Source organism: Desmodus rotundus, chromosome 12, assembly GCF_022682495.2.
Source record: "Desmodus rotundus isolate HL8 chromosome 12, HLdesRot8A.1, whole genome shotgun sequence".
In the NCBI taxonomy this organism is placed as follows: domain Eukaryota; kingdom Metazoa; phylum Chordata; class Mammalia; order Chiroptera; family Phyllostomidae; genus Desmodus; species Desmodus rotundus.
Window position 1 is genome coordinate 33,337,907 of NC_071398.1, and position 27,237 is coordinate 33,365,143.

The 27,237-nt window shown below is 45.6% G+C and overlaps 1 protein-coding gene across 4 annotated transcripts; it reads left to right on the forward strand.

Moving 5' to 3' along the window:
* The first annotated feature begins 1,039 nt into the window (after positions 1–1,039).
* Positions 1,040–25,552, forward strand: NPHS1 (NPHS1 adhesion molecule, nephrin). 4 transcript variants are annotated; one of them, XM_024577604.3, is made up of 29 exons: positions 1,040–1,722; positions 1,832–2,047; positions 2,124–2,246; positions 2,409–2,537; positions 3,065–3,146; positions 3,530–3,633; positions 3,822–3,949; positions 4,038–4,209; positions 4,397–4,554; positions 4,795–4,939; positions 5,043–5,167; positions 6,587–6,773; positions 6,986–7,115; positions 7,288–7,460; positions 7,907–8,047; positions 8,127–8,267; positions 8,813–8,934; positions 9,800–9,968; positions 10,069–10,225; positions 10,321–10,472; positions 11,712–11,823; positions 11,907–12,088; positions 15,724–15,780; positions 17,485–17,604; positions 17,738–17,762; positions 17,871–17,946; positions 18,094–18,187; positions 18,284–18,399; positions 22,496–25,552. In XM_024577604.3, the coding sequence occupies exons 1-29, from the start codon at positions 1,665–1,667 to the stop codon at positions 22,625–22,627; spliced, it is 3,726 nt and encodes a 1,241-aa protein (XP_024433372.1). In that variant the 5' UTR covers positions 1,040–1,664; the 3' UTR covers positions 22,628–25,552. The 4 variants fall into 4 exon arrangements, with proteins under 4 accessions (XP_024433372.1, XP_045041333.1, XP_045041334.1 ...); XM_045185398.2 differs by having other exon boundaries at positions 9,800–9,896; XM_045185399.2 differs by lacking the exon at positions 2,124–2,246.
* Positions 25,553–27,237: the final 1,685 nt, after the last annotated feature.

The window sequence follows — 27,237 nt, forward strand, 5'->3', positions numbered from 1 at the left end:
AGGAGGACCAGATAGGGCATCATGGCAGAGGAGACCAATTCCTGCAGGAGATAAGCAGCCAGAAGAAGCTTATCCTATGTGAGTGTGTATGAACACACTGGGGTGAGGAGGGCAGGTCAACCAGCATATGGTTATAAAATTCAAAGATGCAACAATCAGGAGAAACAAAGAAAAGAAAGAGATGTAGTCAAAGGGTGACTGAGAACAAATACTTATTGAGCTCCTGGTGTGTGAGAGAGAGCATGGGATGGGGTGGGAAGATAGAGATGAGAACAGAGCCAAAAAGACAGAAAAGCAGGAATATATCCATATATCTATATAGAGGAATATATATATATAGCGAGAGAGACAGGCAATGACATAAAGGTTGACTGAGGTGTAGCCACCTAATAAAGAGAGAGGAAGAGAGAAAGACACCAACACAGAGAGGAGAGACTCAAAGAGATGGAGAAAAATAAAAAGATAAATTAAGATGGATAGAAGACAGGAGAGGGACAGACAGAAGAGACAGGGAGAGACAGGGAAGCTACGTGAATGAGAACTCACAAGGCCTTTGACAAGGGGTTCCTACCTGGGCTCATTCTTATTCTCACACTTAGTGCTTATGGTCTTAGACTCTATCTTATACTCCCACCCACTCTGATTGCCCTGTCCCCTGCACACTTATACCTTACTCACTTATATACTTTCATATACTCTGCACATGCTTTCACAGATTACAATTCACTCTCACCTTCTCCACATTCACAATCATACTCACTTACATGCACTTCACACACACATGCACAAATATCTCCCAGTCTCTCATACACATTCTTGCACACTCCCTAGCAGACATCCCTGATGTCATTTAGGGGGTAATGCCTACTCAAGGCAGGAAAGGGCTTACCAAGTTTGTACACCAGGGCAGGGAAGAGCTGGGGAGTCCTAGCCCCATGCCAGGCCCAGCTCTCTCCTCCCCATGCTGAGCTGGGACTGCCTGGGTCTGACCTGAACCCCCTCATGCCTGGCCCAAGCCAGGCCCTTGGGGTCATAGGAACTGGGAGGCACCAAAGAATATGCCTGGCATGTGCTGACAGGGGATTTTATGCTCCAGCTGGGCCTGGAGGAGCCTGATGGACAGAAGCCTGTAGTTGGAGACTCCAGAGGCAGACTAGGGAGGTAGTAGTGGGAGGACAAGATCACACTGGGTCCCAGAACAACACTCAATTCTGCCACTGACTTCACTGACCTCATTGCCTCTCCTTGGCTCGTGGGGCCTGTTGGACTCTGAGGGGCTGTGAATGGTGAGAGGAAAGCAGGGGTTAGGGTGGCAGGAGAGAAGAAAGACAAATAGAGACTTATGGAGAGGGAGAGAGAAACTGAGAGAAAAGCTTGCATCTTAGGGAGAAAGAGATAGAAAGACAGGAGGAGGGAGAGTGGAAGGGACTTAGGGCAGGGAGGGAGATAGAAAGACAGAAGGGGAAAGAGAGAGGAAGAGAGAAAGAGAGGGAAACACGGACTCATGGGAAGAGGAAAAAATTAGAGAAAGAGATAGATGGCAAAAGAGAGACAAAGAGAAAAGCAAGAGACAGAGACATAGGGAGAAGGACCCAGAGAAAGCCACAGGCAGATGCAAGAGGCAAGCAGTGGGTATTGCGGAAGCCAGAGGCAGACGACACAGAATGGCTCTGAGGATCCCCGTCTGGGCTCCCCTGCTCTTCATGGGGCTGCTGACCACAGGTGAGTGGGATTCTGGCTTCATGACCTAGTGTTAAGGGACCCTCATTTCCTACTCACATACTCCAGACAGACCCTCTGGACTTTCCTGCTGACTTTCCTGTATCCCCAGGTCTGGCCCAGTTGCAGATTCCTGCATCAACCTCCAGAGGTTTCTGGGCTCTGCCTGAAAACATGACAGTGGTGGAGGGGGCTTCTGCTGAGCTTCTGTGTGGGGTCAGTGCCCCTGACAGTGCAGTGCAATGGGCCAAAGATGGACTACTCCTAGGCCCTGATCCTAGGATCCCTGGCTTCCCACGGTACCACCTGGTAGGGGACCCTACTAGAGGTAAGGTGTCAGATCCTGAGACCCTGAGCCACCAGCAGAAGCTGACTGTGGCCCTGACCTTGAGTCCTACCTGCAGGTGAGTTCCACCTGCATATTGAAGCATGTGACCTCAGTGACGATGCAGAGTATGAGTGCCAGGTCAGCCGCTCAGAGACAGGGCTGGAGCTTGTGTCCCCCAGAGTGATCCTCTCCATTTTGGGTATGGGTCTATACTTCTAATCCTCTCCTACCACAGGACATAGGAGTCCAAGCTACTAGCCTCTCCTTCCTCAGATCCAGGGTACAGAACTCATTTCATAAGCAATGAAATCTTCATATCCTTGTTGGTATTGATGGCTTACTCCAGACCCTTTCTCACCAGTGCCCCCCAAGATGCTTCAGATGACCCCTGAGGCAGGGAGCACAGTCACGTGGGTAGCTGGGCAGGAGTATGAGGTCAGCTGTGTATCTGGGGATGCAAAGCCAGCACCTGACATCACCTTCCTTCAGAGTGAGTGTGGATGAACTGCTGGGAGCAGTGTGAGGCCCCTGGAGTTGGGAGGGGTGTATCCTTGCTCTGTGCCCTCCTAGGGGCCTCAGAAAATATGACATTCTGGAGATGAGGACACAGGCTTGGGGAGGTGCTGAGGCCAGCATGGGATCTGGTGGATGGAAGGACATCCAGGGAAATGCACCAAGGAGATCACAGGAGCACTGGTCTGGGACTCAGTCATCTGGGCTGAGGCTCCAGAAAGAGCTGTGGTGTCATCATCATCAATGCAAAAATGAGAAAAAGAGTAATGGGTGTAGGTGATATACCTAGCAAGGATGGGAGGGGAGGTGAGAAGCCCAGGAAGCAGCCCTGAGTGCTCTGGGATTCAGGGAAGCCTGAATGTGTGGAGGGAATGGAGCTAGCACTTTTCTTCCAGAACCAGGAGGGAGGGGGCAGTATATCCATCCTGATGACTTCTAGGCCATGATCCCCAAGGTCTACCTTGGGGAGAACATGCATCCCTTCTGCCCTCTTGTTACCCCAAGGTGGACAAATAATTTCCGACATCACTGCTAATGTGAATGAGGGATCCCAGGAGAAACTCTTCACCACAGAGGCCACAGCAAGGTAAGGGAGTTGGGATGCCCTAACCTTAGCCTGACCCCCAAATTTCTACATGAAAACCCCATGTCTCAGCGATTCAAGAATGAAACTTGGCTTAGGTTAGGATATCAGGGTTCCTGACTTCACTCTGACACTGCTTCACCCTGACACTCCAAAACTTCTTCATGGGAACCCCAGTTCCAGAGTTTCAAGTATGAAGATTTTGGCCATGCATGGGGCTCTGGGACCACAATTCTCATTCCTAATCTTCCAAATCCCTTCCATAGAACTCCAGATCCTAGAGGAAATCAGCATGGAGACTTAGACCAGGTGTGGGGACTTCTTCACCCTAACTCTCCAAGTTTCTGATAATGACTCTGACTCTAGAACCCCAACTTCCCACCCAGAGTGACACCACAGAGCTCGGATAATGGGCAGTTACTGGTCTGCGAGGGGTCCAGCCCAGCTTTGGATACCCCTATCAAGGTCTCAGTCACCATGAATGTTCTGTGTAAGTGGGAAACTAAGTGGGCTGTGGGCACTGGGGACAGGGAGCAGGAACTGGGGGTCCTGGGAGTGCACAGGGATTATGAACGGTTCTGGTTCTCAAAGAGAAACATAAGGGTTCAAAGGCAGACTGTAGAGCCTAGAAAGAATGGATGGGCTCCCCAGGCCCACTGAGGGACTGCTGCTCTCCAGTCCCCCCAGGCCCCCCTGTGATTGAGTGGCCAGGCCTGGACGAAGGGCACGTGCGGGCAGGGCAGAGCTTGGAGCTGTGGTGCATGGCCCGAGGAGGAAATCCACCAGCCACACTGCAGTGGCTGAAGGTGAAGACAGAAGCATACATGAAGGTGGGGAGAGGGGTGGGGGCTGAGAGCTGGCTCTGAGATGGCCCGGGCCTGTTCCTCTCTCCAGAATGGCCAGCCCATGCCCACAGCATGGGGCACGGAACATGCTCAGGCAGTGGCCAGAAGCATGCTAGTAATGATTGTGCGGCCGGAAGACCATGGGGCGAGGCTCAGCTGTGAGGCCCACAATAGCATATCTAAAGGGATCCAGGAACGTGGGGTCACACTACAGGTTACCTGTGAGTGTTGATGCCAGCTGCCTGTCTGTCAGTCCATGTACCAGAGAGCCCTCTGTTTGTGCCCCCATATCATGCCTGTCTCGTGCAAAAGACCTCATCGTCTGTCCCCAGTTTCCCTGTCTGTCTGGGCTGGTCTGTGTGGTGTCCAGCCCAGCTTAGTGTCTCTCCTCTGCCCATCATCCCTCAGTCCCCCCGAGTGCCATTACTATCCTGGGATCTGCATCCCAATCTGAGAACAAGAACGTGACGCTCTCCTGCATCACCAAGTCCAGTCGCCCACGGGTCCTGCTGCGATGGTGGCTGGGATGGCGGCAGTTGCTGCCCTCAGAGGAGACTGTCATGGATGTGAGGCAGGGGACAGACTCCTGGGTGTGAGGGAGGAGGGAGTTGAAGGCATGGCTCTTGGATCTGAGAGAAAATGCCTTGGTTGTTGGGGAGCATGGACTAGGACCTGGACATCCTGGCTCTGACAGAAGAGGGGGTGGGAAGGCTTCATGTGTCCCCACTGGGGCATGCAGTGGACTCAGGCCTCTGGTCCATGGGTGAGGGTGCTCTAGTTCCAAGCCTGAAGCTCTTTCCTGCCAGGGCCTTCATGGTGGCCACATCTCCATGTCCAACCTGACGTTCCTGGTACGACGGGAGGACAATGGTTTGACCCTCACCTGTGAGGCCTTTAGTGAGGCCTTCACCAAGGAGACCTTCAAAAAGTCACTCACTCTGAATGTGAAATGTGAGCCCATATCCTCCCCCTGAGGGGTACTCCCTGCCTTAATAACCCTACCCTCAGTCCTCACCCCAGAGAGAAGAATCACTCATTCTGTCTCTCCCCATAGATCCTGCCCAGAAACTGTGGATCGAGGGGCCCCCAGAGGGGCAGCTGCTCCGGGCTGGGACCCGGGTGAGGCTGGTGTGTTTGGCCATTGGAGGCAACCCAGACCCTTCCCTCACCTGGTACAAGGTCAGTGCCAAGCAAGGGCTGTAGGGTGGCCAAGAATGTGGGGAAATGCTGAAGTCCTGTCTCTCCTCCAGAGTCTTTGGAAATCTTGGACAAACCTGAATTTAAAAAAAAGTACTAAGAATTTCAAGTTTTGTCAGGGAATTGGAAAAGACACAAATGCCATAAGAATTAAATGGAATCCTAGGAAAATCCTGGGAAATCAATGAGAATCCTAGCTTAAATGAAGGAATTCTGGATCACAATTGGGAATTCTAGAGAAAAGACAATTTCATTAAATGAAATTCTGTTGAAATCTCAGAATGCAGGTGAAATGGTAGAAATTTTAGGGAAAGACTAAGAATTCCAGGAACAAAGACAATGATAGGCAAAGACTAGAAATTTGGAGAAAGACTGGTAATTCCACAGAGCATTGAAAATTCATTAATTAGTATTAAATTGACTTCTTATTGAAATTGATTTGGAGGTAAATAAATGAAATTGTGGTAAAATTAAAAGAAATTCTGACAGAATTCTGGAAAAGATCTTGGGTAGTTAGAGAGCTAGTGGAAATTCTGGGAGAAAAAAATAGGAATTATAGAGATGAAATGGAAGTCCCTGTAATTGGATGGAATTCTGGGGAAATGCCAAGACTTTGGGTCTCACAAAGGATTCTAGTAAAAGACTAATAAGAAAATATTGGGAAAGGATTCAGAAATCTGTGAAAAGACAATTGAATTAAGGCAGGGGTGTCAAACTCATTTTCACTGAGGGCCACATCAGCCTTGCCATTGCCTTCAAAGGGCCGAATGTAATTTTAGGACTGTATAAATGTAACTGCTCCTTAACTAGGAACTAGGGGCAAGGAACTCAACACTGCCGCTGGGTAGAAACAAGGTGCCAGGCTGGATAAAACAAAGTGGAGGGCCGGATTTGGCCCGCAGGCCTTGTGTTTGCCACCTGTGAATTAAGGGACTGATCAAATGAAATCTTTGGGGAAAGTGGGGGATTTTAATTTAAAAAAAACCCAAAACCTAAGGATTGGAAAAAATGAAGGAATTCTTGGAAAGGCTTGGGAATTCCAAGGGAGTTTCCTGGAGTTTGGTATTTGGTAAATGTAGCTGGAATGGATTTTGAGAAATGGGGCTGAGGGTCAGCAGAGGGCACCAACAATTTCAGGCTCCTGCAGAGGAGAGGTGAAGGGTGGAAGTGGAGGACGGATCCGACAGCAAAACAGCGGGGTTGAGGGGGTCCAGGTTAGGTAGGAGAGATCCCGGGTTGGGAATGATCAAGTCCAACCTCTTCCTCTGCCCTGGCAGGGTGCCTGCGGAAGGGGGCGCCTTTTCTTCATCACACAAAGGCTTTATCTTGGGCTGGTAGCTGCCAAGCCAATGAGGGGAAGGCAAGGCTACCCACCGTCCTCAAGTCAGTCTCAACCCTCAGGACTCGCGCACGGTGACTGAGCCGCGGCTGTCCCAGGAACCGCGGCGGGTGCAACTGGGAAATCTGGAGAAGTCGGGGAGCACAGTCTCTCGTGAGCTGGTGCTGGTCACGAGTCCGTCGGACAATCAAGCCAAGTTCACGTGCAAGGCGGGCCAGCTTAGCGCTTCCATGCAGCTTGTGGTGCAGTGTGAGGGCTTGAATGACCCGGGTGCGCGGGAGGGCTTGGCAGTGGCTGAGCCAGAGCCGGTGGCGGGAGCAGTGGGTGTCGCAGAACCAGGAGTCGCGGTAAAGGGACGCGGGGCGGTAAAGGAATGCCAGGAGTCGCTGGGCCGGGCCTGGGGTCAGGGCACGGATCTCCTCTTCACCTCTGAACCTTGCTCCTCCGACATGTTCTCGTAGTTCCCCCAACTAACTTGACGATCCTGGCGAACGTGTCAGTGCTGCGCCCCGGGGATGCCATAAATTTGACATGCGTCAGTGTTAGCAGCAACCCTCCAGTCAACTTGTCCTGGGACAAGGAAGGGGAGAAGTGAGAGCGCGAGTGGCCCCGCCCCTCCCTTATTCTGGCCTTGCCCACTTACCTTCCCAGTCCGGTCCCCGCCCTGCCTGCTGTCCTGCCCAGTTTCCAGCCCACCGCTGGCTCTGCTCCCGCCCCTGTGCCAGCCGTGACAAGATCCCACCACCCCCTGCCCTGTCCACAGGCTGGAAGGCGTAACCTCACCGCCCCGGAGCGCCCCATTCAAAGGCTCTGCCGCCGCCAGGAGTGTCCTTCTGAGAATATCATCCGGGGACCACGGCCACCGAGTGACCTGTCGTGCCCACAGCACCGGGCTACGGGAAACCGTGAGCGCCTTCTACCGACTCAACGTGCTGTGTATGTGCACTGGCCTGCAACCCCTCTTGATTCCCTCCTGACCCTATATCATTCGGGTCTTCACCTTGGCACTGTCCTTGACCTCCATCCTAAACCTTAAAGCTTTCCTGAACTTTATCCTGACCTAGCCTTGCACCAACTCCTATCCTGCCCAAACCCCATCTTGTCTTTGTCCTCTACCCTAACCCCTGATCATGACTCCCATTCTGAACACTCTCTCCATCCTTAACCTGACTCAGGCCTCTACCCCTTTCCTAAACTGGGTCCTAACCACCATCCTGAACTTAACCTCCAAGCTCAATTCTTTACTTTATTGTTCCTTGTCCACAACTTTGAATCTAGTTGCAACCCAGACTTTCACTCTGTATAGCTGTGACTGATCTCAAATTCGTCCCTGTCCCCAATCTTAACACCAGTCTTGATTCTCAATGGCGCCCCCTTCACAGACCCTCCAGAGTTCCTGGGGGAGCAGGTTCTTGTGGTGACTGCAGTGGAGCAGGGCGAAGCACTGCTGCCAGTGTCGGTGTCCGCCAACCCAGCCCCAGAGGCCTTCAACTGGACCTTCCGTGGCTATCGCCTCAGCCCAGGTGCAGGAAAGGGCATGGGGAGGGGTGCAGGTCTTCGGAAAGGGAGGCTTGGTAAGCTCCTCACCTTGACCTCCCTTAGCTGGCGGGCCCCGGCATCGAATCCTATCTGGTGGAGCTCTGCAGCTATGGAATGTGACCCGTGCTGATGATGGCCTCTATCAGCTGCACTGCCAGAACTCGGAGGGCACTGCTGAAGCTCTAGTGCGGCTGGATGTACACTGTGAGCCCCTTATCACCTTAAGAAACTAGGCAGCTCTGGGAGCCCCACCCATCATGGAAACCACATTCATCCAGGAACCTTGCCTGCTGTGGAGTCTCCTTATTGTGGAAGCTCTGCCCACCCAGGGATATTCACCTGTCCTGGAAACCTTTTACTCTGGGAGCCCCAGCTCTAAAGAAACCCAGCCCACTTTGGCTCTACTGCCCACTAGGGTGCTCCTATGTGGAATCTGCCCACACAGGGGACCCACCTACATAGGAGTTACTCCCATCAAGCCCATTGTGGCAGTCCAACCTCCAAACAATTCTGGAAGTCCACCCAACCTACTCTTGTCACCACAGAAGCACAGTAAAGGGTAGGGACAGCCTCACTAACCCTGAGAACTACTCCAAGTGCTCCATATGTTCCACATAAAGGGCAGACTGTCATACCCATAACTTCCCTGGACACCTCTAAGATACCTCACCCACCTGGGATTCTCTACCATGGCCTATCTGGTCCATGGCCTATCTGGTCCTTCCTCAAGCCCCTGTCTCTTCCTCCAGATGCTCCCACCATCCGAGCTCTCCAGGACCCAACTGAGGTGAATATTGGGGGTTCTGTAGACATAGTCTGTACTGTTGATGCCAAGCCCATCCTTCCAGGGATGTTCAACTGGGAGAGACTGGTGAGGATACAACCTTTGGTAAATGGAGGTGGGGCTGGGCAGTGTGGTTTCTTACCTGTAAACTCCTTGGGGAAGAGGGTCATATCTGTATGACTCTATATACTTGTCAGGGCATTCCCCAAGAACTAACTGTTGAATGGCGGATGAGTGGATAGATAACCAAGTGAGTAGGTGGGCAGGTGGATAGATGTGTAGATTGATAGGTAAATGGGTAGATGAACAGGTAGATGGATGAATGAGTAGATGGAATAATAGATAAACAAATGGACAAGTGAATGAATAGACAAATAGCCATGGATGGCTAGATGGATAATTGAATGAGAGAAATGAGTAGATAAATTAATTAGATTAGAAAGTAGATGGATGGCTAGATACTCCATCAGTGTAAAGATGTCTGTGGAAGGATGATGGATGAATGGATGGAGAGATAGAAAGATGGATGAATCGATAAACAGATGCATGTACTCATGAGTGAATAGATGTGCATGTATGAGTGAATAGATAGGGCAGATGGGTGAGAGATGAAAAGGCAAATAGATGAATGGATATAAGGAAGACAAGTGATTAGTTGAATAAATGGGTGAATGAATGAATGGATGGATGGAAAGAGAGGTAGATGGATGGGTAGATAAGTAGATTAATAGGTGGATGGTTAAATAGATAAACATATGTCAATAAATGGCTTCATGAATGAATGGTTAGATAAGTGGATGGATGGATGGATGACAGGGGGAATTTTTTTTTTTGCTAGCTCTGTAAAGGGTGATTGTGGCTAGGAGAATGAGACTACATAAGGGAGCCATTTTGGGGGATAATGGAACTGGGGCAAGACTGGGGGCCATCGTCCTGAGCCTTGGGCACCCAGGGAGAAGAGGAGGACTGGAGCCTGGATGACATGGAGAAGCTGTCAAAGGGATCCACAGGGCGTCTTCGGATTCACCATGCCAATCTGGCTCAGGCAGGTGCTTACCAGTGCATTGTGGACAATGGGGTGGCACCTCCAGCCCGAGGGCTGGTCCGTCTTGTTGTCAGATGTGAGTAACACACATACCCCTGAGTTCAAGTCTTGCCAGTAAACCTACAATTCTCATGCTCTTCCAAATACCTCATGTTGACCTCCTAGTGCCCTCCTAGTTGCTCCCCAGGTAGAACACCCCACTCCCCTAACTAAGGTGGCTGCAGCTGGAGATAGCACCAGTTCTGCCACGCTCCACTGTCGTGCTCGAGGTATACCCAACATTGTCTTCACTTGGACTAAAAACGGGGTCCCTCTGGATCTCCAGGATCCCAGGTGAGCCCAGGCCCAGCAAGACAGCACTCCAGTTCCAACTCTGTTCCCCCAGCCCCAGTCACCCTCCCTAAATTCCTGCCACACCACTTTTCCAGGTACACAGAGCACACATACCACCAGGGTGGAATCCATAGCAGTCTTCTGACAATTGCCAACGTTTCTGCAGCCCAGGATTATGCCCTCTTCACATGCACAGCCACGAACCCCCTCGGCTCTGACCACACCAACATTCAGCTCGTCAGCATCAGTATGTTGGGAGGGGGCTGTGAGGGTTTTGGGAGGGTGCTCCCTGGTTTAAGCCCCAAGTCTCTAGCTGGCTCCCTACTGGCAGTGTTCCTGAAACCTTAGAGTGTTTATGAGTAAGGATGGAGTTTTTGCCTGGCCAGAAAATTCTAATGAAGGCTGCAGGGGAACCCACAACAAATAAAAAAAGGAGGAGGACTTACCGGCTCAAGTAACTTAAAAGTAGATTTCAGGAATCACTGAATCTAGGTTCAGCTGTCATCAGAATTCTGTCTATCAGGTCTGCTTTTTTGTGTGTTGGCTTTATTCTAAGGCTTCTCATAGTGGGCTGTTAGACTTCCTGGGGGAAATTGAATTTTATCTCCTCCTAACAGTGGTATGAAAGTGCTAGAATTAAGATTTATTGGTTCTCCTGGCTCCCAGCCCTGAACCAATCATGTGGTTGAAAGAGCAGAGCCTCTTCTGTAAGAAGCAAGTGGACTGAGGATGTGGGCAAATGTTCTCCAGTAGCTTCTCAAGGTTCTGTAACCAGAAGAAATTAATGGAATGGATGTGAGATAAGCACAAAAATCCACTTCAAGAATGAATACATATATGAAATACAGTTGATCTAGTCATTCAGACACATGTACAGAATGGGTAAGAAGTGTGAGTCACCTGATGAGCACATTCTCAGCCCAGGGAGAAAGCCACATTCTTCCTTCTTGTTTCAGCTCTCATATGTAAAGAAGTGTCCTTTTTGAGGTCTGTTTTGTACCATACATTTTGTGCTGTTTGTCTGTGGTTTTCTTATTTAAAATGGCCTCCAAGCATAGTGCTGAAATGCTGTCTGGTGTTCCTAAGTGCAAGAAGGCTGTGATGTGCCATATGGAGAAAATGCCTCTGTTGGAAAAAGCTTCATTGAGGCAGGGGTTTGAGCTGTTGACTATGACTTCAATGTTAATAAATCAACAAGATATATTAAATAAGGTGTTTTTCAACAGAAAAGCACATAAAACAAGATCATGTAGTAGTTGTCTAATGAAAATGTTGTGATTAGAGGCTTAGGAACCTAACCCTGCATTTCCCCTAGAAGCAATGGTTTGGTATTTGCTAATTCAGTGTTCACAGTAACTTTATTAACATAACCACCATGAATAATAAGAATTGACAAATTTAAAATCATTCTTAGAAAGAATCTGGAAGGAATCTGCCAGAACCCTTTTGTAGCCTCTGATTACTTTTCCCATCCTTTTCCTTAAAGGCCGCCCTGATCCTCCATCTGGGATAAAGGTCGTGAGCATGACCCCATACTCAGTGGGGCTGGAGTGGAAGCCTGGCTTTGATGGGGGTTTGCCACAGACGTTCCAAATCAGGTGAGTCCCAGTTACAGCAGGAAAGGGTGGCAGCCAACAAGGCTGGGGCACCCCCTTGAGTGACTGAGCTCCTTCCCATGCAGGTATGAGGCACTGGAGACCCCAGGGTTCCTCTACATGGATGTCCTACCACCCCAGGCCACCACCTTCACACTGACTGGGCTGCAGCCTTCTACACGATACAGGGTCTGGCTGCTGGCCAGCAATGCCCTGGGGGACAGTGGAGTAGCAGACAAAGGATCCCAGATCTCTATCACCACCCCAGGTGGGACAGTACAGTCTTGGGCAGGTTGCAGAGTTCCTCAGAGGACTTAAAGGGTGATACAGTGAAGTCAGTACTATTATAGCCCTTTTACAGATGAAGAAACTGAGGCCCACAGAGACTGAACATATTGTCCAAGGTCACACAGCTGGAAGGAGGTAGAGATGAGACTGAAACCCAGGCATATGATCTCCAGAGACTAGGTTTTATTCACTGAAATATACTGTCTGAATGCAATTAATGATACAAGGAAATGTAAAAAAAGAGTTTGAATCAAATCAAAATGAAAATTATGCGGTGCAGCTAAGCAGTGCTTCGCAAAAAATTGAGAGTGTTAAGTACTCACATTAGATTTTTTAAGAAGATTTTATTTATTTTAGAGAGAGGGGAAAGGAAAGAGAGAGAGGGAGAGAAACAGCAATGTAAGAGAGGAACACCTATTGGTTGCCTCTTGTGTGTGCCCCAACTGGAGACCGAACTTGCAACCCAGTTGTGTGCCCTGATCAAAATGGAACAAGCACCTTTCACTTTGCAGAATGACGCCCAACCAACTGAGCCACACCAGTCAGGGCTTAGATTTTTTTCTTTTTTAAATATATTTTATTGATTATGCTATTACAGTTTTCCCATTTCCCCCCACCCCCCTCACTCCCCTCTGCCCTGTGCACCCCCTCCCACCCACATTCCTCCCTGTTTAGTTCATGTCCATGGGTCATGCATATAAGTTATTTGGCTTCTACATTTCCTATACTACTCTTACCCTCCCCATGTCTATTTTCTACCTACCATTTATGCTACTTATTTTCTGTATCTTTTCTCCCTCTCTCCCCCTCCCACTCCCCTGTTGATAACCCTCCATGTGATCTCCATTTCTGTGGTTCTGTTCCTGTTCTAGTTGTTTGCTTAGTTTGCTTTTGTTTTTGTTTTAGGTGAGGTCATTAATAACTGTGAGTTTGTTGTCATTTTACTGTTCATATTTTTTATCTTCTTTTTCTTAGATAAACCCCTTTAACATTTCATATAATAAGGGCTTGGTGATGATGAACTCCTTTAACTTGGCCTTATCTGAGAAGCACTTTATCTGCCCTTTCATTCTAAATGAAAGCTTTGCTGATAGAGCAATCTTGGATGTAGGTCCTTGCCTTTCATGACTTGGAATTCTTCTTGCTAGCCCCTTCTTGCCTGTAAGGTCTCTTGAGAAATCAGCTGGCAGTCTTATGGGAACTCCTTTGTAGGTAACTGTGTCCTTTTCTCTTGCTGCTTCTAAGACTCTCTCCTTAACTTTAATCTTGGGTAATGTAATTATGATGTGCCTTGGTGTGTTCCTCCTTGGGTCCGGCTTCTTTGGGACTCTCTGAGCTTCCTGGATTTCTTGGAAGTCTATTTCCTTTGCCAGATTGGGGAAGTTCTCCTTCATTATTCGTTCAAATAAGTTTTCAATTTTTTGTTCTTCCCCTTCTCCTTCTGGCACCCCTATAATTCAGATGTTGGGACATTTCAAGATGTCCTGGAGTTTCCTAAGCCTCTCCTCATTTTTTTGAATTCTTGTTTGTTCATTCTTTTTTGGTTGGATGTTTCTTTCTTCCTTTTCTGGTCCACACCATTGATTTGAGTTCCAGTTTCTTTCCCATCACTATTGGTTCCCTGTACATTTTCCTTTGTTTCACTTAGCATAGCCTTCATTTTTTCATTTAATTTGTGACCAAATTCAACCAATTCTGTGAGCATCCTAATTATCAGTGTTTTGAACTGTGCATCTAATAGGTTGGCTATCTCTTCGTCGCTTAGTTGTATTATTTCTGGAGCTTTGATCTGTTCTTCCATTTGGGACATTTTTTTTCTGTCTTGGCGTGCCTATTACATAAAGGGGTGGAGCCTTAGGTTTCACCAGGGCGGGGTAACCTGTGTTGTGGCGCTGTATGTGGGGGAGGGGTCCAAGAGGGAGCTATGATTCTTGTTCCTCTCTCTGCTGGATTTCAGTCACTCTCCCCGCTACTCACAATCAAATTTGGCCCTTCTGGTGCTGATTCCCAGGTGGGTGGGTATGTGTATGTTCTAGGACCCTGCGGGTCTCTCCAATGAACTCTCCTGTGAGGCTTGGTGTTTCTCCCGCTGCCGCCTGAACCCCCACAGATGTTTTCAGTAAGTGGTTTGAGGCTTTATTTCCCTTCGCTGGAGCCCTGGTTCACCAGCCACCGCCTGGCCGTGAGTCCTGTCTGCCCAGCTGCCCATCTCTACCCCTCCTACTGGTCTGGATGAATGTGTCTTCTTTATCATTTTGGTTGTTGGACTTCCATAGAGTTCGATTTTCTGTCAGTTCTAGTTGGGTTTTTTTTTTTTTTTAATTGTTGTTGTCCTTCTTTTCGTTGTACGAGGAGGCACAGTGTGTCTATCTACATCTCCATCTTGTCCAGAAGTCAGGTTTTTTTCTTAAAAAGACCTCAGATTGATGCTGAAAGTTTCCAGCTTAAGAAACTGGAAAAAGAAGAGCAAGTTAAACACAAAGTAAACAGAAGGAAGGAAATCATAAAGGTAAGAACAGAAATTGGTGAACTCAAAAACAGAAAAACTAGAGGAAAATTAAGGAAACTGAAAGTTGCTTCTTTTAAAAGGTCAATAACATTTATAGAGTTAATCAAGGCAAAAAAGAGAGAAGACACAAGTTAAGCAATATCAGGAATGAAAGAGGAGACATTACATTAAGGGGATAATAGGGAAGTATTATGAACAAATTTAGGCCAATAAACTTATCATCTTTGATGAAATGGACAAGTTCTTTGAATATGACTAATGAGAACATTCTGCTTCTGACAGGCCAATCAGTAGTGTAGTGACTAATCACATAGAGCCTTGTTCAGACAAGCCTGGGTTGAAGTTCCAGCTCTGCTGAATCCTAGTTATGAGACCTTAGGCAAGTTACTTTACCTCTCTGAGCCTCCGTTAAACCTCTATGAGCCACAGTTTCTAAAAATAAGGTGTGCTTTATTTTTCTGAAAGTAAGGTCTATCTCAGACAGTTGTAAGGATTAAATGAATTAATATATCTAAAGTGCTTAGAACAGGGCTCCGTACAAAGTAAGTGCTATGTAAATACTAATTTTTAAGAAATGCCCCCTGCTCACTTTCATTAACTTAGTCCCATGAAAACACCCTCTTTCTGTCTTTCCTTTTCTGGCAGAGCAGCCTTTTACTCATGGAAGTAAGGACACTTCCTCATCTCAACAATATTCCCTTCTTTCCCCCAACCTCCAGATTTGAGCCTTCCTTTTAAGAACTAAAGCATAAAATATTACACTTACCTCCCTTGCTCTGGAACTTGTACCTCTATTAAGGGATCCTGAGAGCAAGCACTTTTTTAGTTAACCTGAAAAACTGACAATTCAGGTTAAAAGAAACTTGCATACCATAAAGTACCCATCAACAAGTTATTATTATTATTATAGACATTAGAATGGCTATTAATAGTATTGCCATTCTTATCAGCAATTTACAGCTCTTCTTGAAATATTTCTGAGAAGCCATAAACCAGTTTTCATGAGTCTCAAAATGGGATACAAAGCTTAATAGAAGACTGAGAAGTATTTAAGGTTTATCCTAGATTTTTAATGTTAATTTGAAATTTCTTTATCCATCCCCCAGGTCTAGACCAGCCTTCTGAAGAACCTGACTACCAGCTGCCCACAGAACAGCCTGCAGGCAAGTCCTCAATTCCCTGAAAACCCCTTTCTCCCTGAGACTAGAACTTTCTTGTTTCTAACCATGCCTCCTTTGCCTCATGGACCCAGTCCCTGAAGACTTAGCTCTGTTCTGTAGGTCCTAACCCATTTCCTTCATTCTTCCTATTGCCTGGATATGACAAATTTTCTCTCTTCTTAACACTGTTTAATTCTGAAAGAATTAGCTGATTTCATGCCCCATGCAGAGCCTGGGCTCAGTTGGCTTTTGCTGCATAACAAACTACCCTAAACATCGGCACTTATAGCAACAACATTATTTTTCATGACTTTGAGTGGCTGAACAGTTCTGGTCTGGGCTACAGTCAGTTGGCAGCTCAGCTGGAACTGGTTGGTCCAAGATGACCTCCTCTTCACATGTCTGACAATATGGCTCTCGATTGGGACAATGAAGATAACTGGGCCACATGTCTCTCCTTGGCTTGTTCACATGGAGGTAGTCACAGGAGTCTCAAGAGCAGCAAGAGAGGGCAAGTTCTGATTTATAAGCATCTTACAAGCTTCTGATTCTGTCACATTTGCTATTGTCTCTGTGGCTAAGGCAAGTGACATAGCTCAACTCCAAGTCAGTGTGGAAGGGGACCCAGAAGTATGAATACAGGGAGAAAATTATGACCATTTTACAAACAATCCCCTTTTAGAGCCTAAGAAGTTTGCAAATGACAGAAATTTGGCTGTTCATGGCAATAAAGGGAATTGTTTGGCTCATGAAATTAAAAACTCTAAGTATGGCTAGATTCAGGTACTTAAAAATTTCACCAAGGATCTATCTCTCACCCTCCCTCAACTTTGCTTTCTTCTGTGATGGCTTCCTTCTCAGGTTCTTTCATCAAGGGTGCAAAGAAGTCTCACACACACCTCTAGCTTTCATTCTACTTCTTAGCAGTCTGCAGAGGAATGTCCTAAATGTTCTAGCAAAAATCCACCTTGGGTCAAATGCTGGTCTCTAAACCAATCACTATGAAAAAATGCTGGTTTTGGCCAGGCTGGGCATATATGTCCTCCATGAGTCCTGCAAAGCTGTACAGACTGAGAGTGGGAAAGTGGCTATTTCATCAAAGGAAAGTGAGTGCTGTTAGCAGAAGATGGGGAATGAATGCTGAACAGACATATACTTAGAGGCACTTAGCCTCAGGGATATAGCAGAGGAGTCTGATATTGTCTGGGATGTAAGTTTCTGCAAAGAAGTCATTTGAGATGGAGTTAGAAGGGTGAATGAAAGTTGAGAAGAAAGGACATTCAAGGACAGACACTTGACTATTTCAAGGCTTAGGGGTGTAGGTTTGCCTCAGTGATTCTGGAAACAGTGTGGTTAGTTTGTATGGGTGGAGGGTCTAATACCAGGGTCTATGGTTGATGGGCAAGGCTGGAGACATTAGAATAGGCCAGATCATAGGTCCTGAATACCCAGCTAAGGAGCTGAAGCTCCTGCCTGAGTTCCTCCATGGGTCTCAGGCAAAGGTAGGACCCTCTATTAGTGTCTTGACTTGAGAAAGGAGCCTATCTGCCCTGGCAAGGAGTGGACATAAAATCCCCTGTCCATTTTCTTCCCTGACCTATGAAGAGGGGCTTTCTCTGGTCAGGGATAGACTTTCTCAGAGAACCCTGCTCTGGGTCTAGAGCCAGTTGTTTTGAGCTCACTGAGGGGGCTACCTTCTATCCTCAGGCTTCTCAGAGCTGCCCCTGATGCCTGTGCTATTCGCTGTTGGGGGTCTTCTGCTGCTTTCTAATGCCTCCTGTGTTGGGGGATTCCTCTGGCAGCGGAGACTGAGGCGTCTTGCTGAGGGTGAGGAGCCTTGCCCTGCTGGGATTGAAGTCCACGGGTGATGGGGAGCCCTATGGCCACTGCATGTTGAAGGTCCCCCAGGACCAGGTGGGCTTGGGGGAGTCTCTGACCCCTTTTTTCCCACTTCCCTCAGGCATCTCAGAGAAGACAAAGGCAGGGTAAGTAGGTATACTTTTCTGTAAGAAAGGCTCTGAGGGAAGAGGTTTGGGGGTGATGGGTGTCTGAGGATCAATACCCAACTTCCCTCCATACCTCCATCCTAAAAGCTCAAAGGAGGACCGAATCAGGAATGACTATGAAGGAAGCCAGTGGACTGAAGACCTGGACAACCGAAGCTCCACGGTGAGTGAAGGTACTCCAGACAGCTTCACTGACAAGGAACTGACAGTGATTAAAATTCTATTAGCTTCAGGTTAATCACTGACCTTTCTAGGGAGTCAAAGGATGAAAAAGACTTTACCTGTTTTTTGGGGGGGTGGGGCGTGACAGGTCAGCGCAAAAGATATGGAGCCATATTATCACTCCATGAAGGATTTCAGCCCCCATCTGCCATCAACACTGGAGGAGGTATCTTGTCCCAGAGGTGAGTTGTGACTACATCAGAACTCCCCAACTCATAGACACCCTTTATATCTGGACTGGGTGCCCTGATCATCCCTTCTTTCCACTCCAATCCCAGGTTTCACAGGTCTTGAAGAGGAGAATATGGTCTTTCCTGGGCACTTATATGATGAGGTGGAAAGACTGAACACCCCATCTGGAACCTGGGGACCCCTCTATGATGAAGTACAGTTGGTGAGGAGATTTGGGTCTGCAGAAGTCTTTCCTGGCCAGTGCCAGAAACCCACATCCTACTGTGTATATTAGTTAGGGTAAGCTAGCTGCTATAATAAGCAGGCCTGGCCACAAACCAGTGACCTAAAGAAGACAGTCTATTTACTTTTCTCTCATAGTATTCAGAGGTGAGTGGCCCTGATGCAGGTGGTTATTACAGAATACAAGTTCTTTCCATTGCGGTTCTTTGTTATCTCCTAGCACATTGTCCAAGTTTGAGTGGATGGGCCATTTCACTGGGGTTTCAACCAATGGAAAAGGTAAAAAAGAGAGTAATGCAAGCACAATTCTGCTTTATGGTTCAGGCCCAGAAATTACACACTCTACTCATTTCTCTGGTGAAAAGATGCTCACATGGCCACATCTGACTGCAAAGGAGGCTGAGAAATGTAGTCTAGTTTGGGAGCTATATGCCTCACTACAGTTAGATTACTGTGGAAGAAAAAAAGTATGCATTTTGTTGGATAGTTAGCCATCTCCACTACACAGAGAAAATATTTTGGCTCATTCAATTGAAAAGTCAAAGTGTAGAATTGTCTTCAGGCCCACACAACTGGATGAAGAATTTCCTCCTTAAAGATGTCCCCAGAAAATCCAGGTTTGTCTCTTATTAGTTGGAAACCTTCAAAGAAAGAGAATGCCTCTTTTCCAATAGCTCCAAAGTCCCAATGCTGGCACTTACTGATGTAGCTGATGTCCCCAAAAAATCCAGGTTTGTCTCTTATTAGTTGGAAACCTTCAAAGAAAGAGAATGCCTCTTTTCCAATAGCTCCAAAGTCCCAATGCTCACACTTATTGATGTAGCTCGGGTCACATACTCATCACTAAACTGCTGAGGCAGGGAATAGAATATGCTAATTAGACAGGTCTGTATTACTGTCCACTCATGGCATCAGGGAGTAAGGACGAGCCCCACTCAATCCACTGGATTGAGAGTTGGAGAGGGTCAGAGAGCCCAGAGAGAAATGAACATGGTAGCAGGATAGGTAAAAACAATAGACAAGTACTTTGATCATCAACTAACCCCCATCAACTGCCCCACAGTAAGGGCAGTGGGGCAGAATACCTGACTTTTGGTGCAGCCTTGGCTAATGCTGGCACCTCTGGGCCAAAGATTTCCATCTCTAACATTGTGCCAGATGGGGCACTGATCTCCCTATCAGGGTGGATATAAGGAGCATAAAATGTTGTCCATGGCGCTGAACCACATGTGCCCTCTAAAGCACAGATATATTCTGCACACTTTTCCTGTAAAGAACCAGATAGTCGATATTTTGGGCTTTGCAGGATATACTGTCCTCAAAACTACTAAACTTTGTCATTGTAGTGTAAAAGCAGCCATAGACAATACATAGGCAGACGAATGTGGCTAAATTCCAATAAAACTTTTTTTTGAACACTGAAATTTGAATTTCATACATCACAAATATTATTCTTCTTTTGATACTTTCCTTGCAATAAAAGAAATATAAAACCATTCTCATGTTTTGGCCAGTACAAAAACAGGCTGAAGGCCATATTTGGCCCATGGCAAATCTGCCGTAAAATTTCCTGAGCCAAAACAACCATTTTCTCCCAAACTTAGTGGAAAACACATCCCCAGTAAGGATCACCCTACATGGATTTTTTCCCCTTTCTCTTTGATAAGGAAATGTTTTGGCAATTCATAGGACTAACAGAATCATGACTCACATTCCACAACTCCCACAGCTGACATCATGGGCTTCTAAAAGTTTCATATATCTGACATTTAAATTCCTTTTCTGACAGAAATTCATGAGAGTTCTTGGGCTTGCTTAAAAATAACCCAGTTAGAAGGGATAGAGGATGAGAATATAAAGATAGATAAATCAAGATTGACTGAGAGTTGGTATTATTGAAGCTAAGTAACGGGTACATGGGGATTCATGATAAGAGTTCATTATAATCACTCCCTTCTTTTTTAAAATATATTTTATTGATTGTGCTATTATAGTTGTCCCACTTTTTCCTCTCCTTTATTCCCTTCCACCTTGCACCCCTCCCTTCCACCAGCATTCCCCCACATTAGTTCATGTCCATGGATCATACATATAACTTCTTTGGCTTCTTTGGTTTCTCATACTATTTTTAACCTCCCCCTGTCTATTTTGTACCTACCATTTATGCTTCTTATTCCCTGTACCTTTTCCCCCATTCTCCTTTCTTCCCCTCCTCACTGGTAACCCTCCATGTGATCTCCACTTCTGTGATTCTGTTCCTATTCTAGTTGTTTGCTTAGTTTGTTTTTGTTTTTGTTTCTGGGTGTTTTTTTTAGGTTCAGTTGTTGACAGTTGTGAGTTTATCATTTTACTGTTCATATTTTTGATCTTTTTTTTCTTAGATAAGTCCCTTTAACATTTCATAAAATAAGGGCTTGGTGATGACGAGCTCCTTTAACTTGACCTTATCTGGGAAGCACTTTATCTGCCCTCCCATTCTAAATGAAAGCTTTGCTAGATAGAGTAATCTTGGATGTAGGTCCTGCCTTTCATGACTTGGAATACTTCTTTCCAGCCCCTTCTTGCCTGTAACGTTTCTTTTGAGAAATCAGCTGATAGTCTTATGGGAACTCCTTCGTAGGTAACTGTCTCCTTTCCTCTTGCTGCTTTTACGATTCTCTCCTTATCTTTAATCTAAGGTAATGTTGGGTAAAAATTGGGATGTTCCTTGGTGTGTGCTTCCTTGGGCCCAACTTCTTTGGGACTCACTAAGCTTTTTGGACTTCCTGGAAGTCTATATCCTTTGCCAGATTGGGGAAGTTCTCCTTCATTATTTTTTCAAATAAGTTTTCCATTTCTTGCTCTTCTTCTTCTCCTTCTGGCACCCCTATGATTCAAATGTCGGAATGTTTAAAGTTGTCCCTGAGGTTCCTAAGCTTTTCCTTATTGTTTTGAATTCTCAATTCTTAATTCTGTTCTGGTTGAACATTGACTTCTTCCTTTTGGTCCAAATCATTGATTTGAGTCCCGGTTCCCTTCCCATCACTGTTGGTCCCCTTTACATTTTCCTTATTCCACTTTGCATAGCCGTCACTTCTTCCATTATTTTGCAACCATACTCAACCATTTCTGTGAGCATCCTGATTACCAGTGTTTTGAACTATGCATCTGATAGGTTGGCTATCTCTTCATTGCTTAGTTCTATTTTTGGAGTTTTGGTCTGTTCTTTCATTTAGGCCATATTTTTTTTGTCTCGATGTGCCTGTTACATTATCAGGGGCAAAGCCTTAGGTATTTGCCAGGGTGGGGCAATCCACATTGGCTTCATTATGGTGCTGTATGGGGGAAGGGGTCTGAGAGGGAACAATGACACTTGCTTGGCTCTCAGCTGGCTTTCAGTCACTTCCCCGGCTACCCACAAGCAAGTTGGGCCCTTCTGGTGCTGATTCCTGGGTGGGTAGGTTTGTATACACTCTAGGACCCTGTGGGTCTCTCCAATGAACCCTCCTGTGAAGCTGGAAGTTTCTCCTACTGCCACAACCCCCCAAAGTTTTTACAGTCAGAGATTTTGAGGCTTTATTTCCCTGCACTGGAACCCTGGGTTGCACAGTCTGTCACACCTCTGCCCCTACCCCCGTTGTTCCTCCTGGTTTATTCACACACAAATGAGGGACCACCCCATCCACCAGCCACCACCTCACCTGCCTGGTCCTCTAGCTGCTGATTTGCCATGAGTACTCTCTGCCCTGGCTGCCCATCTCTGCCCTTCCTACCAGTCTCTGGGTGAATGTTTCTTCTTTAACTCCCTGGTTGTTGGACTTCCATACAGTTTGATTTTCTGACAGTTGCGGTTATTTTTTGTTTTTAAATTTGTTGTTGTCTTTCTTTTGGTTTCACGAGGAGGCAAAGTGCATGTATCTATGCCTCCATCTTGGCCAGAAGTCTCTCTTCTTTTTATATGTTGGAATTTACCCCCATAATTTGATGGTAAAACTTTTTTTCTCTGGGAAGGCGAGTATGAGTATGTATACCCCACAGCTACAATGATGACCCACAGGGCATCTCTTTATGGTTCTAACTCCACCTTTGTTTGTCAGAGCCCCTGTGACCTCTGCTGGCCTGAGGATGAATATGAGAATCCAAAAGGGATCTATGATCAGCTGGCAGGAGACTTGGACCCTACAGGAATGGATTCTCTACCCTTTGAGCTGAGGGGACATCTGGTGTAACAGGCTTCTCAACACTCTTTTCCTACACCTGCAAGACATAACGTTTCAGTGGTCCTTTTCATTCCAGTCTGGGATGAGCTTGTTAAATGAGCTCTAAAAGACACAAAGGGACTGGACTTTTTCAGGAAAGAGATGGGATATGTGTGTTAGTGACAAAAAAAAAAAAAAGGATTCAAGTTGCTATCGAAGTATAAACAAGACTTCTCCTTGGGTCAGCTTTAGAAACTAAACTTCTCCAAGGGGACACAATGAATTGTAAAAGACATTTTAATAATGAAAAGTTATTCTGAGGATTTTAATGCTTTTTCAGAAATAAGAAAACATATATTAAAAACTCAGTTCATTTAGAATTTAACTACACCTGAAATAGCTAATAATAAGTGGAATTTATGGACTATTATTGTATCCTAGTTGTTTTATTATTTTCCAGTTATCTAAAATATTATATATAAACTATGACACACATGTAGACATAAATAGACTCTATAAAAATAAAATAGACTATCAAAACATGACACAAAAGAATATATATTATGTGATTTCACTTACAGAAATTCTAAAATAGGTGAAGTTAATCTATGGTGAGCAGATTAGTTGTTGTCTAGGGGCATGAAAAGAGAATTGATTGTAAAAGGCCATGGGGGAATGTTTTTTGAGGGGGTGATAAAAATGTTCCATGAGTGTGGTGGTAGTTACATGGATGTATAGATTTGTCAAAGATCATTAAACTGTACAGTTAAGATGCATGCATTTGTGGTACATACCTCAATACCTCAATAAAGGTGACTCTATAAACAGGCTCCATAGTAAAGCAGCACAGCAACATAAATTTTATTCTTTATATTGAATAGCAGAAAAAGATAACTGAGAAACCTGTTTCCATGGAGGACAGACAAAATCTTTCTTTAGGTCTCTACTTCTACTTTATTAATAATATCATCAAAACTGCCCTGGCCAGTGTGGCTCAGTTGGGTGGAGTGTCATCCCTTAGCCAAAGGGTTGTGGATTTGATTCCAGATCAGGGCGCATACCTAGGTTGTGTGTTTGGTCCCCTGTCCAGATGCATACTGGAGGCAACCAATTGATGCTTCTCTCCTGTATTAATCTTTCTCTATCTCCCTTCCTGTCTCTCTCTAAAAAGCAATGAGAAAATGTCCTCAGGTGAGGATAATAATGATAATAATAGTAATAGGAATAGGAATAATAATAATAATAATAAATATCAAAACTGTTTGTTCAAATGCTTGTCCATATATTATTTTCATCACTACAGACCTAAAATAGGTTTACACCATAGCACTTGAATCAAATAATTTCCATTTAATTAAAAAATGATTCCATTCTGCTCTGGCTGGTGTGGCTCAGTGGAATGAGTGCCAGCCTACAAACCAAAGGGTTGCTGGTTCGATTCCCACTCAGGGCACATGACTGGGTTGCAGGCCATGTCCCCAGTAGGGGTGCGTGAGAAGCAACCACAACCACACATTGATGTTCCTCTCCCTCTCTTTCTCCCTCCCTTCTCTCTCTAAAAATTAATAAGTAAATAAAAATGATTCCATTCCTAAGAGTAGAACTTTTCTAATTGTGCATTTTTCCTTTTCTAAGAAGAAATATTCAACATTTTGTTTCCACATTGGTTTTGCAGGAAAGATGAATTTATTGGCTTTTCTCGCTGACATTCTCTGGGGAGTGCCAGCTTCAAGCACTGCTGGATCCAGTGTTTGAAAAAGCCATGAGGAGTCAATTTCTCTGTATTTCCTGGTCCCATTTTTTTCTGTGTTGATTTCATTCTCAAGTAGACTCTTCATTTGGTAGATAAAAATGACCATTTACAGGTCTAGGCTGGTATTCCACAAGCTCAGTAGCCAGAGTGCCTCTTTTGCCAATAGTTCTGAAAAATTATGGGCCCATCTTTGATCCGCCCAGCTTGCGTCTCATGTCCATCCCTGAACCAATCATTGTGGCCAAGGAATGAAATATGATGATAACTTGGGTCCTGGGTTGCTCTACCATGTACACCACTGGAGCAATGTTCTCTAAGGGAACTTCAGGCTGTGAGTGGATCTCTTTCTGTACTTCCCACTTCCTCTTTGACATTGTCTAAATCAATGTATAAGATATCTATTGCTTCTTTCTGCCCAGAATCTAGTTTCTCCTAATTTATATACATATTGTTGAATAAGCCCTGGCTGGTGTGGCTCAGTGGATTCAGTGCCAGCCTGTGAACCAAAGGGTCACTGGTTCAATTCCTGGTCAGGGCACACGCCTGGGTTGTGGGCCAGGTCCCTGTTTGGAGGTGTGCGAGAAGCAACCAGTCAATGTCTCTCCTGCACATCAATATTTCTCTCTCTCTTTCTCCCTCCCTTCCTGACTATCTAAAAAAAAATAAAACCTTAAAATAAATAAATTAATTAATTAAAAAATATTTTTAAAGGATGCTCATATGTGGTGTTATTAATAATATAGCAAAAGAGGCCATTGTTGCTGGGGTATAAATTGGTAACCCTGTCCTAGACTTCCCTAAATTTCTGTGGCTAAAACTAAGGTAAGACAGGTGTGCAGACATTTATGTAAATATACTAATCCCTGAAATATTTGTAACATCATACAACTGAAAACAACCCAAATGTCCGTCAATATAGTAATAATTTAGTAAATTCAAGTAATTAATTAAAATGTACTTGTGAATTATGTTTATTTACCTGGACAGATGCCCATTATTATTTTTCAATTACAGATGACATTCAACATTATATTAGTTTCAGCATTATATTAGTTCAACATAGTGATTAGACATTTATATAACTCATAAAGTGATCCCCTGATAAGTCTGATATCTCCTGACACCATACATAGTTATTATGATATTATGGACTCTATTCTCTATTCTGTACCTAACAACCCCATGACTATTCTGTAACTACCAATTTATATTTCTTAATCTCTTCACCCAGCTCCCCAGTCCTCCTCCCACCTGGCAACTATCAGTTTGTTCTCTGTATCTATGAGTTTGTTTCTGTCACAAACATAATATTGAATCTAAGAAGTCAGACCCAAGAGGGAGCATTCTGTATGATTTCATCAGCTTAAAGTTAAAAATGGTCAAAAATAATTTGTGGCAGTAGAAGTCAAGAGTGGCCATCTTTGGCGTTTAGAGAGGGAGAGTAGTTACAATGGGATACATGGCTGCTAGAGGGCCAATAATGTTTCTTGACTTGGGTGCTAGTTTCAACAGGTGGTGTTGTCACTTTCTGAAAATTTGTCTAACTGAACACTTGTAGTATGGGCACATTTCTTTATGTGTTATACATCATTAAAATTTTACATTGTATCTTGAGATGGCATTTAATTATGATTTTCCAATGTGATGATGAGCAGCCTTTGATACTGTGTTGAACAACAAATTTTCGTTCTATTTGTATCATAGTTTTGTTTTTTCTTAAAAAAGTATATTTTCAGACTTCAGGTCAAGATGGAGGCATAGGTAAACATGCTTTGCCTCCTCACACAACCAAAGAAAGAATTACAAACAGGCCTCAGAACAAATAACACCCAGAACCATCAGAAAATTGAGCTGTATGGAAATCAGATAACCAAGGATTTAAAGAAGCCACTTTCATCCAGATGGATAGGAGGGGCAGAGATGCAGAAGGGGCAGAGGGCCACAGAGATGCAGTGTGGCACAGAGGGGTGGAGGCTGAATGGGCAGTCATACATTCATGTGTGGTGGATAAAAATGGGAAGGGATACCTTGGGAGCAAGCGATGCCAGCCCCGGGCCAGACCACACAGCACAGGGCTCCAGTGCCAGGGAGATAAATCCCCATAACTTCTGGCTATAAAAAACAGTGTGGGGGGGCAGATGAAGAAATTGCCAGATTTTCAGGAGACTCAACTTCAAGGGCCCTCAAGAACTTAAAATATATGCAGGCCCACCCCCTCTCGGATTCAGCACCAGGGCAACAACTGGAAGGGTGCCAGTTGCACAGGACAACTACAGGACAAACCTCCAAGAGCCAGGAAGTAGCATTGTCCTCCCTCTGAGCGCTCCCCCCACAAAAAGCCACAAAGCAGTGAAGTGGGTTGCCCCACCCTGGTGATTACCTAAGGCTCCACTCCACACAATTTACAGGTGCCTTTTCTATAAGAGGCCACACTACTAAGACAGGGAGTCAAAGCAGCTCTACCTAATACACAGAAACAAACACAGGGAGGCTGCCTGTGTTGCTACTGTTCAAGGCCTGAGAGGTTCATGGTATTTGCACAGATGGAATAATAGTCACGGAGCCATTGGGAGTGAGGCATGCCTTTATTCTGGGGTGGACAAGCCACACACACTGGAAGCCACATATCCCCCTGCATGTCTCCGCATGGCACACGTTGTGGCCCTTGCTCCCCAGCGTGGCACCTATCATGGTACTCAGCAGGGAGTCCCTAGTCCCTTTTAAATACTAGAACAAACAAAGCTGGCAAAAAGGCAGAAAATTATATAACAATAATTCTGCGCATGTGAGCCCACTTCATGTTATGGGAACAGATTATCGGACTCAGTCTCAAGGCCATGAAAACACTACTTATCAGGCATCTCCAAGGCTATGGGAACACTGTTTC